General features: G+C 34.7%; 1 protein-coding gene across 6 annotated transcripts in view; it reads right to left on the minus strand.

Annotated features, from left to right (window-relative positions):
- The window catches only part of LOC136037206 (GTPase-activating protein skywalker-like), a 102,144-nt gene that overhangs the window by 42,577 nt on the left and 41,266 nt on the right, over positions 1-18,301 (minus strand). For all 6 annotated transcript variants that reach the window (XM_065719791.1, XM_065719790.1, XM_065719789.1 and 3 more), the window contains exons 4-7: positions 17,264-17,449; positions 12,199-12,323; positions 8,778-8,888; positions 2,955-3,107 (exon numbers count right to left, since the gene is read on the minus strand). In XM_065719791.1, coding sequence (XP_065575863.1) covers positions 2,955-3,107; positions 8,778-8,888; positions 12,199-12,323; positions 17,264-17,449 — 575 coding nt within the window. The remainder of the gene's footprint in view (positions 1-2,954; positions 3,108-8,777; positions 8,889-12,198; positions 12,324-17,263; positions 17,450-18,301) is intronic.

Genomic DNA, 18,301 nt, shown 5'->3' on the forward strand with positions numbered 1-18,301 from the left:
TATACGAACAGTATGAAAACCTTTTAACTGAATCAGAGGTAGCGCTCTAGCCCTGCCTAAGTAAAGAGCATATGCATGCAATGCATTATTTTTTCTTTCTAGGCCACTTTGCATGGAGAGCGTGGTTTTAGAAACTTCAGGGGAGGAGGGGCTCACACGATTTAAAATTGAAAGTAGTAGTGCCCTCCCAAAGAGCCGAAAGTGATTGGAGGGCAATCAACCCCTTTCTCTGCCCTTTTTGCAGCCGGCAACATCTCCCCCTAAGCCCTCTAAGGAACTTGATCAAAATTTTGTGATAGCCGTTTTGGTCAAATTAGTTGAAAGGTCCAATAAATATTCCACCCATGATGGTACTCCCCCACCCAAGCCCGTGGGGCAAGGGCCGTAAATAATGCAAGTTACTAGATGTTTAAGAATAAGTTTAATAATGAAAAACAGGACGGGGATTGCTTGATATTGGGTGTCCGATTGGATCGAAATACTCAGGGATCGTTCTTTGGGTCAAAAGGATCGAACACTTTGTTGTGGGAGGGGAGAGGGTTTTAGGGTGCACGGAACTGGGCTAAATTGCATTTGTCCCTGATCAGTTTGAAACTTTCAGTCGTAAGTGCTTGGGTCAAGAGGAACCTAATATACAAAAAATTGCTCCAGGGCATGGCATCTCCCCAAAAGATAAAACTTTTTCGTGATCGCTACGTATGGAAGCAGTTGTTGTACAAACTTGGGAAGGGACTCATTCGACTGGAAACTGACAGCATTAGAGTCCTTTTTATAGGCTTAAAAATTATTGGAAGAGAACCAGTCTCCCTCCTTTGTCAGTTTCTGCTAGCCCCCCCACCCATAACACCATGATATTGCATCTACATTTTGTGGCAGTCATTATAATCAGAAACGTCAAAAGATCTAATAATTATGCATCCTTGGTCAAAACCGCCCCCACAGTCTGAGAGACAATGGCCCTAAATAGTATAAGTTACCCATTGTTCATAGATAAGTTTTAGTAGAAAAGACAGCCACATTTGGTTTTGGATATCCATTCAACAAAGAACTCTTAGGGATCATTCACTAGGCCAACATTTTCGGAGCACCCAGGGATATAGGCCTACCCGTAAAACGAAAAGCGTGCCTAAGTAAATAAAAAGACACTATGTGCACCTGAACTTTCAAATTATCTGCAATAATTTGGAAATAGTTTGGGGGATCAAATTGAAACTTTTGAGTTGAGGGGGGGGGGGGTAAACATATCCCAAATTTCGATTGAGGGAAAGGAGAAAGGAAGAACGTAAGACATTATGTGCTTCCAGTTAGTCGAGATTGCCTATCTACAATATCTTGAGGACGGCTTGGGGGGATGAAGTTGAAATTTTCAGGCGATGCTGGGAAAGGAAAGCTGAGTACATGGTAATCGGACTTCATATTTTTTGTTGGGACTGGGAGGAAGCTATAAAATTTTGGCTCTTATTCATCAAAATTATCTTGTATTATAAGTTCTTCCGGGACCTACAATCTGTTATGGCTGCAGCAACAACTGCTAACTACTAAAGAATGAACCACGCCCCATAATAAACAAAAATATAAAAAGCCGCTTAAAAACTATCTAGTAAGAAAAACTGCCATTTGTACGTGATCTAGGAATGGTAACTATTATTTCAATTAATCTTAATAGTAGAATGTTATTTTCAAAACAAATTTATGGGAATTTCAAAAAACTGCCCCCGTCGAAAATGGCGTTTAGATCAAAACGAGAAACCATTGGAATCGCCATTGCCGAAAACCCTATACAGGAAACTCATAGGTCCCACCTTAAAAAAAAAACAAACAAGGAAAATCATCTTTTTTTAGCCATGTACAGATAAGACGGATAAGATATTTATTTCAAAAAGTTGCTACCATAAAAGCCAAAGGGCCGAATTCAAATTTCGGGATCAATAAAAAAAGACAAGCAAAAATATAAAAAGCAACAAAAACTAAAGGACTGGCAAAATAATGTCAAAGTTAAATTATCAAAAGGAAAAGATTGGTCATAACATGTTATAAAGATAAAAACAAGTAAAACTCAATAAAAAAATTAATACAAATATAGTTTTTTTTAAAGGGACACAAAAAATAAGGGAAAAAAAACAGGAAGAGAAAATGCAAAATATGGGCATCACCTCAACCAAGTAATAAAAAGCGAGAAACAAATTGCTGTTTCGTTTATTTTTTTTTGTAAAGTTTTTTCATATTTGGAGGTACAGCACCGAACGGGAGATAAGGTAGGAACAGGCTGGGAAACAGTCAGAGGAAAGCGGAATCTGAGTGGGGAATGTCTTTTCGGAAAAATGTGTTCCGTGTTAGGATTTGTCACTACATTAAAAAAAAAGAAAATAAAAAAAAGAAAAGGGAATCACAACATACCTCTCCTGCACTCAAGCGTTTCTCATCTCATCGAAGAGACTCATACAAATATCAAGGCCTTTGCCTGGCAAGTAGAAATATATTGTTCTTCCTTATCCCAAGCAATTTGGACCTCCTGGAAAATGAACTTTTTCCTATGGCCCAATCAAGTTTTGTGATAAAATTATATAGATATCCTCAAAATCCCTTAGCGAAACGAATAAAAGTCATTTTGAACCAAGATTCAATAAAGGTAAAGAACCATTAAAAACTTACACCGACACCGTGGTTCTATCGCCATACCTAAAAAACTCCATATTTTCGACCTAACATTTTTTTTTATTTTAAAGAACTTGCTTCTGGAAAGCAAGAATTAGAAATTTGGGGAGTTAATGAAGAAATTACTTCTAAACTACGGCAAAAAAATAAACCTTCGTGACATATAAAAACTATGTTTTATAAACTATGTTTTTTAGCTACAGCTTTGATTTATAATATCTTTAATCCATTTTATGCATTATTTACTTCGTTGGTTCTTTCGGCTCGATAAAAAACTAGAAACAAAAATTTAGAATTACCTGTGGGTCCTGACAAAACTTCCTAAAGGTTTCTTCGAGGCTAGTTGAACTCGAAAACGACGAAAGTCGCCTGTGAAACATTTTCAAAAGAGCAAGCCAAACCCTGTAAATTGCCTTACGGCCATCAAAGAGATAATTATCCAATACTCGCACCTAAAAAGAAAAAATATCAAAGATGAGAATAAAATATTATGCCCCAATAAAATACACAGATCCGTACCAGAATACACAATAACTCGAACTTTGAGTATATTAGTTGTATTTAAGAAAGGAAAAAAAAACGGCAACAATAGCTGCCCTCATATATAGGACATCCATTGTAAAGTGTTACACGCACTGAACAAAAGACTGTCCACGACTCGTACGGGGTATACTGATCCCAATAATTTAGGGGGCATCGTAGGGAAATTTCAAAACTGTAAACAGCAACCCCGCAAATCCCCACATATTTACATTTTATAACAAAAAGATGTGTACAAATAACAGTTCAAAAAGGGATAAATCCTTTTATTAGAAAGTGAAAACAATAGAAAAATCTTTGGATATTCCGATGACATACACAGTGATCGAAATATCAAGAGATTTTGTCATTTTTTTCGCTGTTTCGTAAAAGGATTTATCCCTATTTGTACGTCATGGAAAGGCAGCGTGGTCTTCGAAAATATTTTAAAAAGATGTGAATGAGGTATAATTTATGAAATCAACTTCTATCGAAGGTTATAAAGACCTAAACCACTAAAGCAATTGTTCTTTAGTGTTTTTTTTCCTTTAGTTTTCTTTGCCTTTTTTCCGCTGATTTCAGTTTAATGCGAGAAACTGGTAAAGGTCTAACCTTTGCGGATTTTAATGAAATAGTGGACTTTCCGTCCGATTGATAGAAAGAATATTAAATCTTGGAAAAAAGCCCATAATTTTTGCTTGGGGCCAGCAAAGATGATGTTCCTGATCCTTGGCCCTGCGCCAACAGTGTATGAACTGAAGTGAAGTTCAACAGCTATAAGGGGATTATTCCCTTGACTTCAACGGCTCTTCCTGCTAGGATCTTGGATGTTATACTGTCGTCACGGCAAAGAAGGGATATGGATCATCAGTTAATAATGACGAAGATGATACTGCCTTCCCATCATACACAATATTAGAAGATGACGAAGAACTTTGTGAAGACAGTAAATAACAGTAAATACAATATCAGCGAATATTCCGGCGGACTTAAGCAAATATTTCGAATACATAATCAGCAGCCGCCTTCAATGAAATGTAATCTAAAACGCAGAAAGAAAATAATTTACTCAAAAACACATTATAATATAGTCAAAATATTCACTTAGGTCGTATACACCGTTACTCACTGTCTTCGTATAATTCTTCGTTATGTTCTTTGATTTTGTATGGTTTACCATACAAAATAATTTACTCAATAATTGTTCTTTAATTCTGTCTTTTTCTCCTTTTTTGTATAACAGTGAGACAACGCTAAACTCTTACTCTGGGTATCCTTCGATCGATACCCATTCTCAACTTTCATAAGTGACTTGGATAATTCAATAAAGAGATTTTTGTAAAACTGCAATAAAACCAATCCTAGAGATATTTCCACAATGACGACTTGTCACTACACTTTCCAATTCTTCGCTTATTAGAACCTTTTCTGAAATTCCATTTTGTTCTTCAGTCGCTGCTCTTCTTAGATAACAATTACATAGAATTTCTTTACTACAAGCCTTTTCATTTTCTTTTTAGAACTCTTTTGAAATATTTTTCATTTTGCACTACTTCGCTTTCATTTTCCTAACCTTGACTTTCGAGGCCAAGAGTTTTTTTTTTGAGGGGGGGGGGGGCATTTCTAATTTTTATTGTCGGTGTTTCAGCTTCCAAGTTTGGTACTTTTTTCTTCCGTATTCTTTATTTCTAGGCTTACCTCGCTAAACTCCTACCAAGCCCCTAGACTAGATTCAATCTAATTTGTATTTTAGTTCATAAGAACCCTTTAGATGTGGTCTTAATAAGTCCACTGCTCTCTTTTCTCTCATCTTTAGTTTCACATGTGTATTTTGCTATGTTTTAGAACTTTTAACATGTTCTCAATACACGTTCTGAATCTTTTTCTTCATTCAGACTTCTTTTATTTATTCGTGTATCATTTTTTTTTACGGTTACGTCCTCTAGAATAGTTAAGTCCATCCTCCAAAAACAGCTTTTCGTTCTATTTTGTAATTTTAAGCAGTATTTTACGTCAAGAACAAAAGCAAAATAATCTGAGAAAAACGCTTCAATAATTTAGTTTTTTCACTATAATCACGATTTCATTAATAAAGTTTATCTTACTTGCATCACATTTATCACTACTTGTGCAGCCCTTTTCCGTTTTTCCCCTCCAGAACTTCTGTTAACCTTTCACATAGCTTCTGTTTTATTTTTTGCACTTTGTCTTTGTATATACCCTTTTCCAAAGACACAAATAAACTCTCCAATAAGGAGCAGATTCTGTCATTTAGGTACTTTGGTAGTTTCGGCTGTACTATATGTTGCCTATCTTTAACTAGGTTCGTCTCAGAGGAAAGATCACAGTAAACATATATTTACAGTAGCGAAAAGTTTCTTCAGAAATGGGATATATCAAAGCGAGCGGAAAGGAAAAATCCCTTTGTGTCACAGGAATAGTTTTAGTTGCTACCAAACAGCATAAATGGCGGATTCATGAAGAGAGGTCTAGACAGGTATGTGCCAAAAATCTTTAATGGAAAGTATAGGACTTTTCGCTACTGTTAATATATACTTATACTGTGGGAAAGATGCACTAGTGTAAAGTTTTCTGGTAGAGTCTGCACTACAGAGGATTTTAAAATCGTAGTATCATATCATTCTGGCGAACACTTGGTATTTAGCCATCGGTCTCAACAGGAAGGCTAGTTGGGTTGATCCCTGCAGTTTCCCTCAAAATGACTCCAGTGTCGGAAAGCAGCTCCCAGAGATAAACTCCAGATCTGATTCTGTTAAGCCTCTAATCTTAGGGTAGCTACTTACTGCCACCCTCGAGCGAAGCCTCTGGAAGGAGACATGTCGTCGTCTGCTGGGCACCACGATGAGTCTGCTTGCGGTTTCAATGTGCAATAAGTAAAAGTAACTACTTCTTAAAGGCACAATATATCTATGTTAAGAATTTGTAGACACTTGTCATTTTCCTGTTTTAAACTAATTACATTTAATCTTCCGATCTGCAACACTATTATTCCTATTTAATTTTGCTTTCTTTACTCCTTGCCTTTCCTTCTTTGCCTTTGGTTCAATAGGAAGCATATTCCACTCGTCGTTTGCATTTTCTGATCATATTTGAAATGTTGGCTTTGTGGCAATTGTTTTATTCTTGAAACTCAGGGAAATAAAATGTTCTTTCTCCTTTTTTCATTCTTTTTCACCTGTGGGTTATTTTTCTTTTTTTTTTCTTACAACTCCAATAGCCAACTCAACAGCTTTCCGTAGAGTGAGATTTTCAATTTCCAGAGTCAAGAATAGCATTGTTTTTTTAGGTTTCTAGTTTGAGAAAGTAGGATCCGGCAGCGGATTCAATTCACAAAAATGTCGGGAGGGGTGACAAATGTATTTTCAAAATCTAGGGAGGGGACAATGTTAAGTTTTTTCAGTTTGTAAATGGAAATACCAAAAATAAGCATTTTCGATGAAAATACCCCCAAAAATATTTTCACAATCCTGAGAGACGAAGGAGGTGGGGAATATAAGAGTAGGTAAATTCCCTTCCCCTGTCTCGTAATTAAAGCTTCTGGTATCAAGCAATTCCGATGGTACTGGGTTTCACCAAGTTTAGATCATGCATCATTTTATTTACAGGGGCTTTTTTTGGATTTCTTTAACAGATTCAAAATTTCCCACCCATCACGCGGTAGACAGGTACATGATGTCGGGGTAGGATGAACCTGTTTGCTACCAAAGAGTGACGATATTCTCGTGTTACATCAGGGCATTATGGCAGATAAAACAATACCTGACCTATACTTTTAAAAGACCATAATTTCTTCTTGAAAAATGTGAGCCAATGGAGGTATCGGCTTCTCTAAGTACATAAGTTCCATCGTTTTGCAGCAAATAAGCTTTTGTAGCCTTCTTCTTCATGCATTTTCCAACGAGCATTCACTACCTGGTCACGTCCTAACGAACCGGACCCTTCCGAATCAGCATTATAGAACAATATTTCACACAAACAACACCCACTCACTTTTCTCTAAAACATACACACGCTTTATGCTGAAACTCTATCTTTATCAACAATCCATAATCTTAAAACGAACAAAATCTTAAAAGAAACAGTATAATCCATAAAAATTTGCTAGCGGGGGATCCGACAATGCTACCGTGAAGGTAACGTCTTTGCCAATTTAAAAAAAAAACAAACACACCATGTGAGAACAAAACTTAAAAAATACTAGTTAAACTTATCAGACTAGGAAGATAAAATTCTTGCACATAAACAAGGAACTAAGCACAATAAGAAGCACACACCAAAAAAAAAAAAAAACTCTCATCTCTCAAGAAAAAATACGAAATGAGATTTTTGTAAAATTACTAGCTACTTGTTCCAAACAACTGTTTGAATTTAATCATAATTTCGGAATGTATCGAGTTTGTAGATCACATAAAGTCTCGTCTACGAAACAGAAGACTTTTTACCGAATTATGCAAGGAAATGGGGATTGATTTTAGTGGATCTACAAACTCGATACATTCTTCCAAAATTATGAATAAATTCAAACCGTTGTTTTGGAATAAGTAGCAAGCAATTTTGCAAAAAGCTTCTTTCTGCTTTTGTATTGTAATTCATGATGAATCTAAAAAAAAAAATGTTTTAAAACGAGTGTTTAAGCTAAAAGACGAAGCTTTGTTATTTCTGTAACGAGTCGCATCTAAAAAAAAAAAAAAAATTCAAGTGGTTGATTTGAGCTAATTTGTGCTACATACTTGCTATACTTAAGGGGCTGAATTTCAACTTCCACGGCTTTGGTTTAGATGTGTATAAATATCGGAAAAGTCACTGAAAGAAATCATTACAAAATACTTATAAAAAACAACCACTGTCAAAAACAAATTTTAAATTTTTTGGAACATTACATTAAAGTTCTTCAAACCTATAACGGAGATGTTTTACATCTAGAAACACCAGAGACATACACGGGGGGGGGGGTCAAGTCCCGCTTTTCCAGATAATATGTGATGCAAAGATCCTTTTCCTGAAAAGGATCTTTTTTCTGAAACTTGAAAACAAAGACATACGAGACTACTGCTGCATACCAGACATATAGTTTAGTTTTTACACAGTTTGAGAATTTTTAATATGTAGGTTATCTTGCAAAACCATTAAAAATTCTTGAAAAAAAGGAAAACTAACACACATATCTTAATGTGCATCAACTCCTTTCAATTATTCAACACCATGCGGAGATCCTAACTGGACCTCGAGGCTTGGAGCCAAAAAATATTATTAATTTTAAATATTCTCTTGGTATTTCTTATACCTTTCACATAAATCACCAGTTTTGCGTCGTTTTGAGCCCCCCTCCCTCTCCACATAGAAATAAACCACATCATCCGTGTTTGTTCAATACTACTATCCGATAACAAATTTAAACATCAATCCCAAGATTTTATCTGATCCACATAAAACCAAAAAGAAAGAAATATAAACCTTAAGAAAGAGAAAGAACAATCTCTTGACAGTTGTTAGCAGGAGAGAGCCAATAACCTGGAAAATGATACTTTTATCCCTATTAAATAAAATAGAGTGTATGATAAAGAAAAAAGTGACATACTCACAAGATATGGGAATGGAAGATCTTCTAAAATAAACCAAATCCAGTTCTGAAAAAACCTATCTGTGGCTTTCTGATCCTCAAAATTCTTTGAAATGAATACCAAAACAGATTTCTGAAAAATATAAAACGACCAAGATCAAACGCAAGAATAACTTATTGAAACCATTATCGCTTAAAGAGTTACTTTTCCTCTTCAATTTGTTTACATCAATTTAATATTCCACTAAGAGTAAGAGTAAAACAGACAACGAAAGACGAAGATAAAAGATGTGCCAAGACCCTACCAGAGTGGTAGAGTGGGAACTAGCATTCAGCCCCTCCCCACAAAAAACCCAGAAAAATTACATAGCTACGCACTTTTCAGTAATTTTATAGCTAGAATTCTTTTTCCAAAACTTCCTGCCCAGGAAATGCATTTATCAGAATATATACAGATATCCAGAAAAATTGGTCATTAAGTCTATGGTTTACACCGAAACCAGACGATCCCTGATTCTAGAAAGTGAATAGATGGGTAAATGTCTCCGTAACAAAAATGAAAAAGATTTTGTGCAGCTTGGAAATTTAGTTTTGTCTTTTTTTTATATGATAAATGAAGTTCCCAATATTTGAAAATTATAATTAATTAGTTCTTTGAATGTGCTAGTTCCTTAGTCTTGGTATTAAGACTACAAACTTCCTTTTCTAGACATCTTAATTATCACTAAGTCTCTTAGTCTTGAATTTTCTATTTATAGAAAGCCAACTCCTAATTGTAGGTATTTACATTTTTCGTCCAACCTCTCTCTCTGCATAAAAAGAAGAGTAATTATTTCTTTGGTTGACCGCGTTATAAGAACATGCTCAGAGCCTCACATAATCTCAGAATTGAAATACATTAAGGACATTTTATTTTGCAATAGGTATCAATAAAATTACTTGAAGCCATCATAGTCAAAAGATGAAAAAAGGCAGAAAAAAAAAATGCATCAACCCCCCAACCCCAACAGATATCGTCCAATCGTGGACGATAAGAAAGTTTTCACTGTTCTACCCTATATTCCAAAATTGAGTGACAAACTGAAAAGAATCCTAAAAAAATTTAATGGCATCCCTGTTCTTCTGGCTGTTTATTATGTTGGTAGAAGCCGACAGCAATTAGGAAAGAGGCTATCAGAACAAAGGTTCTTAATCGACAAAGTCACAGGGCTACGCCAAAGGCCCGATACTTTTGACCTTGGCTCAAAATGTCTATGACCACCCAAACTATTTTATTATATTTGATAATACCTCCATTATTGTCCATAGTAAAAGTCTTATGCAAGTTTTCAGGGAGACAGTTGAAATAAAGAAGCACATTCACCTAAAGGTTACCCTCAATAGAGACAATGGAGATACTTTTCCGAGTCCCATTTATGATGAAATTATTAGTTCCGATCGTTTTTAACATTCGTCCACAAAATTATGTTTTGCAATCAAATACAATCTCTGATAATACCCTACCTGGAAAGCGATTATCTATTAAGAGTGCTTTATGTAAGATGAAATTGTGAAATACCACTTAGTTTTTTTTATACAGTTATCCTTTCATCGTTACTCTGAAGGAGCCACCTTATTTTAGTTTAGTCTTTAGTTTTAAAGTTCAGTTTTTTATTTCTTATCAGATTCCTTCTGCATTGAGCATGATCAAACGGAGGTCTCGACTGAAATATTTGAATAGTTTTTAAATTTTTTCACTGACTGTTATTGTCCTTGTTTTCTCTCTTCTTTGCAATTTTATGTTTTGTCATGATTGGCCATTTTGATGTCAGAAATTGGTTATTTGTATTCTATGAAAACTGAGCTCGACAAAGCGCAGATCCACCAAAATATAAAACGGCTGAGGTAAACCGATACGATCACCAATTGCAGTGTCGATAAGAGCGAATAATTTTCTTGCTTGCTGCGTCACGTACTCTAGACAAACATAGGGTGCGGCATGTCATCTTTCTTGAATTCTGACTCATACTCTTCGCATTTGTCTTTTATGGAAGTACGATGGACTTCCCGGTTTGTTTTTTTCAAGCACGTTTGAATTGCTTTTACCTTGTCCCTACTCCTCTGTTTCCTCGTTGTTATAGTTGCCTTTTACATATTGTATCATAATTCCTCTTATTGTGATAATAGCATCCATATCATGTCTTGTCATTGTTTTTGTTTTAAGGATAGATACTGCAAAATCGCTAATAATTTTCGAGTGGTCTAAAACCAGCTCATCGATATTCTCTCCAGCTACTTATAGGTTCCTTGAAAGTAGATCTGATAGTTGAACTGACTATTTCGATATGCAAGTTTGATGGGTTTGAGGATCTTGAAGAAGTTAGTTGTTAAAAAGGGGGAGGGGCCTCTTTTCAAACTTAGTCAAAGATTTTAGCCTTATTTTTAGTTTGGACATCACCAAGGTATGGTCAATGTCAAAATCACCACCTGGAAGGATAACTGTGTATAGCATGGATGATTTCCACAGCCTACAAATTATAATATAATCAATAAATTTACGGTAATTCCGTTCAGCCCGGTCAATGTTGCCTTCAGAAGCCCCTTGTATCTGAAAAAAGTGTTAATAGTAGCCAATGCTGCAGAATTAAGTGAAACGTTCATTCCTCGTTTTGAGGGGTACAAGGGCAAATTTAACCAAAAAATCTTCCATTCCAGCACCGCGGTTCCGACAATAGCCTTGAGATCTCCATAAGCAAGGGCAAGATAGCTTTAAAAGATCACCGGTTGCCAAATCGTCTTTTGCCCCAACTACATTAGGTATTATCGCAGGATCACTGCCAATTCTTTTACACAAGCCAGCACTGATCTCGTATATGTCACCTTTTTCATTACTTTTGAGGAACAGATGATGTTTCTTAGTTAATTTAAGAACAGCAGAAAGCTTCTTCTCTTCATCCCTATATGGAGAAGTTTTACAAATCATGAATAACACGCCTTTCTGGTGGCCTACAACACGAACAATTTAACCAGTTTCTATTGAGTCTCATTGGCATTGGCATGATATTCAAATGAAAACAAGAAACAAAATACACGTTACTCCAATGAAAAATTGTGTTCTTTGATATTTGGAATTATGTTTATTAGATCAGTTGGGCTTGAAAATCTATTTCAACCTTCCAAAACTGCAGATTTTATTAATGATTATATTAAAATATGCATCAATGGTATAATAGACTTATGTAATACTGCATAGATGGCATGATATCTAAATTAAGAAAACACCTTTTTGTCACAAATATTTTTGGAAGTTTTGCATATTTTATTTATTTCTGAATTTGTATTATCAACAGAAACCCAATTTCTTATCCCTACCTTGAAACCTGGGTATCCAGAGATTTTCTTTGTCTGTAGGTAGAGAAACAAATGATTTCAAACGCAGAAAAAAGAAAAGTTTTTGTACCTACCATAAATTTTTTGGATAACGTCATGACTGTCTTCCAGTTAGCTTCGTAATGCCGATTTGTTTGGGTGAAGAAAAGAATCTTACGAGAAGAAAGGAGAGTAGTTAAACATTTATACGTATCCACTTCTGTAAATAAGAAGAAAAGTTTTCATTTCAAGGATACATAGCACTTTCAACAAAATCTTTCCGATTTCGATTGCAGTTTTACTAGTGTGTTAAATTTCACATGTAAGTAATTTCTGTTCGTTAAAAGCATGTCATAAGTTTTTGAAGGAGTCTTTACTTTTCTTTGAAAAACTTTTTTTGGAAAACATTTTTTTCTATTTTAATCAAAATAGTAAACCGTTAAAAAAACAACCTAATTAACCTTACACAAAAATATAATTGAATATGGGCTATTCAAATACCCAAGAAATAAACAAACACCGAGAATAGTGGACTTTTCAATATTAGATGATTGCTACAACTATTTAACTACCATACAGTTACAAGTAACACATCATCTAAAAATTCCATTTTAAGTTTCCTCAACCCAAACAAAGGTTAACCTTCAAGGTTCCTCAATAACTATGCATTCCTTATCCATGAGACGGATTCTATTTAGGGAGGCCACATCCTCAGTGTAGACAAAATAGTTTGGGAGACAAAGCATCAGTTGAAAAATTGAAGTCCCATTTCCATAAATATTTGAAATAGCTGAAGTCATTCAATGAATATAAAAATTAGGGGGTGAAATGTAAGGCAGGAATGCTACCAAAGTCTTCCATAAATTAATTTTATTCGTACGTACTATTATACTTTGTATCTTTAAATTAACTGAATTTAAGCGTATTTAATTAATTTATGTGTATTTAATTAATTAAAAATGAGAACAAAGAATCTGTTTAGCTCGCAAGATCATGTGCAGAATGTGTAGTTACGGGGTTTGAATCCTCCTTCCCCTTCCCCGAAAATTTTGTCAGATTTGTAAAACCATGAAAAAAAAATGTAAATCATCAAAATTTTGATGCGTTTCTTAAAGTTTTTTATTGTAACCCTCCACCCCTGTTGGCTCATTTAGCATTCTTTGTATATTTTTATTTTGTTCTCGAAATAACAATCTGTACAATTTTATTTCAATTCTAAGATATTCTTCGAGTCTCCAGGGCTAAAACTTTAAGATCTAACTGCTAAAATACAAGGGGAGAGAAAGGTACAATATATTTTCATTAAAATTGTGCTACTCCTGACCCACGTTTGCTTCCACTAATTACCATAGCTTTTCAAATCACTGCATTGGCTTCTACAGCCTATCGGGTTACCACACTAAGCTGGAACTGAGTTTATTGAAGTTAAACTTCTATATACAAACAAACTCAATCTTTCACGTTTGCTCTATACCAAACGACTAAACAAGGAAATGAATAATTCCCATTAAACTGCTTCAAATTCCCAATAAAATGACAATCAGTTCAGTACGGAGTTCAGTTCATATACGGAGTAAGGTTTGACTCTTTCTCTTAACTCTATTTTTAAAACAGTAAGAAAATTTAGCGTAAAGAGCGGGGCGTTGAGGAGGAAAAGCCCCTTTCATATACGGAGTAATTTCTGTTCGTTTTAAGTTTTAATGTTGCTCCTTACTTTCATTTAAAAAAACTTGTTTTTTTTAAATTTAATTTCTGGACGTTTTTGAATTAATGTATGTTTTGATCTTGGCTCTCCGCACATAAATAATTAAAATTGCAATTAATCAGAAGATTTTGAGAAAAAAGGAGCGAGAGAGGAGGCCTAGTTGCCCTCCAATTTTTTGATTACTTAAAAAAGCAACTAGAACTTTTAATTTTTGAATTGTTTTCATTGGTAAAAATATAAGTAACTTACGAATTAATTTACGTAACGAACTTCTATATTTGTATGTTTTTGTTGCGTTTATGAGGGGGTTCAACCCTCGTCGATACCTTGCTCTTTACCCTAAAGCTTAAATTTTGTTCCAATTCCTTAAGAATGAGCTCTGAATCACAAAGGCCGTTGAATAAATAGTTGAAATTACTAAAAATACTTCATTTTAAGTTTTTAATGCTGCTCCTTACTTTCAGTAGAAAAAAAATTCATATTTATTTTTTCATTGTTTTTTATTAAATAATGCTAGAAAATCCTGCGCCCCCTTCATTGAAATTCTCTTCCCCCATGAATAGTTTCTCCGTGGAAATATCCTCCCACGTAACCCCCCCTCAAATCTCCCCCTAAACATAAAAAAAAACCTGAAATCGTCTGTACACTTCCCAGTAACCATTACTATAAGTAAACACAGGTCAAAGTTTGTAACTTGCTGCCCCTCCCACGGGGACTGCAGGGGAGTAAGTCGTCCCTAAAAACATAGTTATTTGGTTTTTCGACTATGGTGAATAAAATGGCTATCTCAGAATTTTGATCCAGTGACTTCTGGGAAAAATGAGCGTGGGAGGGGGCCAAGGTGCCCTCCAATTTTTTTGGTCACTTAAAAAGGGCACTAGAGCTTTTAATTTCCGTTAGAAAGAGCCCTCTCGCGACATTCTAAGACCACTCAGTCGATACGATCACCCCTGGAAAAAAAAGAAAAAAAAAGAAACGAATAAACACGCATCCGTGATCTGTCTTCTGGCAAAAAATGTAAAATTCCACATTTTTGTAGATAGGAGCTTGAAATTTCTACAATAAGGTTTACTGATACGCTGAATCTGATGGTGTGATTTTCGTTAAGATAGTATGACTTTTAGGGGATGTTTCCCCCTTTTTTCAAAATGAGGCAAATTTTCTCAGGCTCGTAACTTTTGATGGGTATAACTGATCTCGATGAAACTTATATATTTAAAATCAGCATTAAAATGCGATTCTTTTGATGTAACTATTGGTATCAAAATTCCATTTTTTAGAGTTTTGGTTACTATTGAGCCGGGTCGCTCCTTACTACAGTTCGTTACCACGAACTGTTTGATTACGATAACTGTTTTTTTGATAACTGTTTAATTTGATAACTGTTTGATCAAATACATTTATAAATCAAACACATATAACTGATATGCCAGTAAAACTTAAGTAACCGCCCAAAGAAACATACAAAACATCACTTGCGACTGGGCGGGTAAAAAAAAACTCATTTCCTAACTAATAATTCACTACAAAAAAAAAAAAAAAAAAAAAAAAAAAAAAAAAAAAAAAAAAAAAAAAAAAAAAAAAAAAAAAAAAAAAAACGAACAACCAATCTCTCATCCACTCTTCAATAATAATAACCAATCTTATAATAATAAACAGAAAAGAGAGAAAAACAGATAAATAAATAAATAAAAGAACTATGAATCTTGGCTTAGCAAATACCTTTTCAATTTATTTTTAAATAACCTCAGTTGCTCAGCCGCCCGAATGCTCTCTGGAACAGAATTCAGCATATTATCCAGACATTAAACCTACCTATATAATTTTTCTAAGTCGTTGATTCGTAGCTAATTACTAATCTAACAATCGTGCGAAGTTATACAACGGGTACCACCAGAAGCTTGAAACAGAGCGAGTATTTCTTACTGTAAAGTCATTCGGTTTCAATAAAATTATGACGAATTTTTATACATAGCTTTGGTAAGTCTACTCTGTTTTGTGTCATGGCTGGAGAGGGGGGGGGGGTCAAGTTGAAAAACTTTGATAATTTTTCTGGGATGTAGAGGATTTAAAATTCTGTGTTTGAAAGAAAAGGGGAGGAGGCATAAACTTTCTCCGGTCTTCACAAAAGGAGTATACGCTACGTTTTTTTCTTTTTTATGCCCGTCAACCGAAAAGTTCTGATGCTAGTAAGAGAATAAAAAGAATACAGTAGAGGGACAACAAAATTACTTACCGTGTTTTGTTTTAGGGTCACTCCCAAGCAGCAAATTGAGCGAACTGACACTAAAAATTAAATCAAAGGAGAGTACGCATCGGTTCTTGAGAAGCATTAGTCGGTTTTGACTTTTTCAGATTATAACTTTTGTTGTTTGTTTTTTTTTTCCAGAAAGAGATTCTCCATATTACCGTAACAGAACTTATTGGCCCTTAAGTCACTATATTCTTGCACATAGGGCATCCCAAGCTTTAAAGGGCACATAGGGCTTCCCTGTGTTGAAACGGGAGCTGATGCAAGTGTACAGAATCCGAAGGCTTTTATTTGGTGGTTATATCTTGCAACCCTTAGAAAAAGACAAAATCTGCCACGTGTTTAATAAATCTGTTAATGTCGGTTATTAATTACCAGTTTAAACAGTTTTTGTCAATGGGGCGTAGTACAAAATTGTTAATCTGTTAATGTTGGTTATTAATTACCAGTTTAAACAGTTTGTGTCAGTGGGGGGGGGGAGGAGTACGAAATTGTTCAAAAATTTTCTTCAGTTTCCGGATGACAATGTCTTGCTTCAAACTAAGTATTGGTGGGATGGTGTAATTATTTCTTAATCCGCGGGAAATCTAACCCTGACAAATTAGCGCTGGGCGACTAAGAAATTTTTCTCTTTTTTAAAGGTCTTACAAATGTGCAGACACAATAACGATATTTTTTGTGGCAGCAGGTATGTTAAAACACACCACAATCATTCATTCATTCATCTAGAAAATACTTCATAACTCTTTCCTCCTCACAAATTGTTTGAATTACACAAGCTACCCCAAACTGCTCTTGTTAGCATAAAGCATTTAGGCGTTTTTGATATTATTTCACATATTATAAATGATATAACATGTAAATCAACAGGAGTCAATCGACAGTATTCCTGAGTTGAAAAAAATAGAACCTCAGTCCAAAGCAATCAAGATTATTGTCTAAATAAACAGATTTTCAACAACCTGAGAACTGAGAACATGTGATTCAATAGAATGTTTATTACTAAACACTATGATTTCATGAAATTTTTGCAATTAAAAAGGAGTCTCAATGTTAATAATCAATGACTTATTTGGGGCCTATTAAAAATGACTAGCAACACATCGATACGATAGGGTTTGCGAAGAGCCCAATATCCTTTGGCATGTGTATTTTTAAAATATAGTTTTTGCGCCGAGTCCCAAAAAGAAAAAAAATATCTTACCTGAGAGGTAATGGAGCAGAAGACAGGAAATCGGATAGAGCAAAGGTGCGTATGTGATATCAGGAGAATTAAAGGCCACAATGTTAACCACTCGTTTGGCAGCTAAAATTCCAGTCTCTGTCAAATTGTAAGTATTTTCATGGCGTTGATCTGTTAGTGCTGGAAGTTGGAGCGAATTGGGCAACTCTAGAAGAGACACAGGAACATGAACAGCAATGATGATGGACTCGCGGATATTAGAGTTTTTTTAGTCATCAAGCGGTCAAAACTAATCGGAAAAGAAGTTGATTGGTTAACTAAAGATTATTAACACTATTCGCAATTAAAAGATTGGTAAGGCAAAAAAATCTTTAATTTTTTGTTTTATGAAGATACAAATTGTGATTTAAAAAAATAAGTATTCTAAAAGGTATTTCAAAATTTGGGGGAAATGTAATTACGAGTCCTTCTCCTTCCTGCCAATTGGCACAATCATTCCAAAGGGAGGGAAGATTGGGATATTTTGTCCTAAGTTAGACAAAATATCATACATATATATATATATATATATATATATATATATATATATATATATATATATATATATATATATATATATATATATATATATATATATATATATATATATCTTATGGCTTTACCTTTCTGGCTCTAATGCAGAGGCTGGGGGTAGTAGGTCGACGATCATTTACCCCCTTTCCTTCCATTTACAATGCTGACAACAGAGCAGCTGTTGGGATAAAAATAATTCGGCGATACGATGTTAGAATCTGCAAACGGTTAACAAGAAATTACGTAAGGCAACTTTCACAGAATGAGCACGAAAATTAAACATACAGCTGAAAACCCAGTGTTCTTTTTTTCTAAAACAATATTTTCAACAAAAACTTTGTCCACATTCTTGTCAAATAAGCTCAAGCTTGAGGTATTTGAATTAAGTTATTTCTTAAAAAAAAAAAAAAAAAACTAGCGGAAAAGTAGGCACATCCCATGAGCAATTCTCTTCGAAAGCCTGAAATATTTCCAAACGAGTAAAAA

This window comes from Artemia franciscana, chromosome 16 (assembly GCF_032884065.1).
Source record: "Artemia franciscana chromosome 16, ASM3288406v1, whole genome shotgun sequence".
Lineage (NCBI taxonomy): Eukaryota > Metazoa > Arthropoda > Branchiopoda > Anostraca > Artemiidae > Artemia > Artemia franciscana.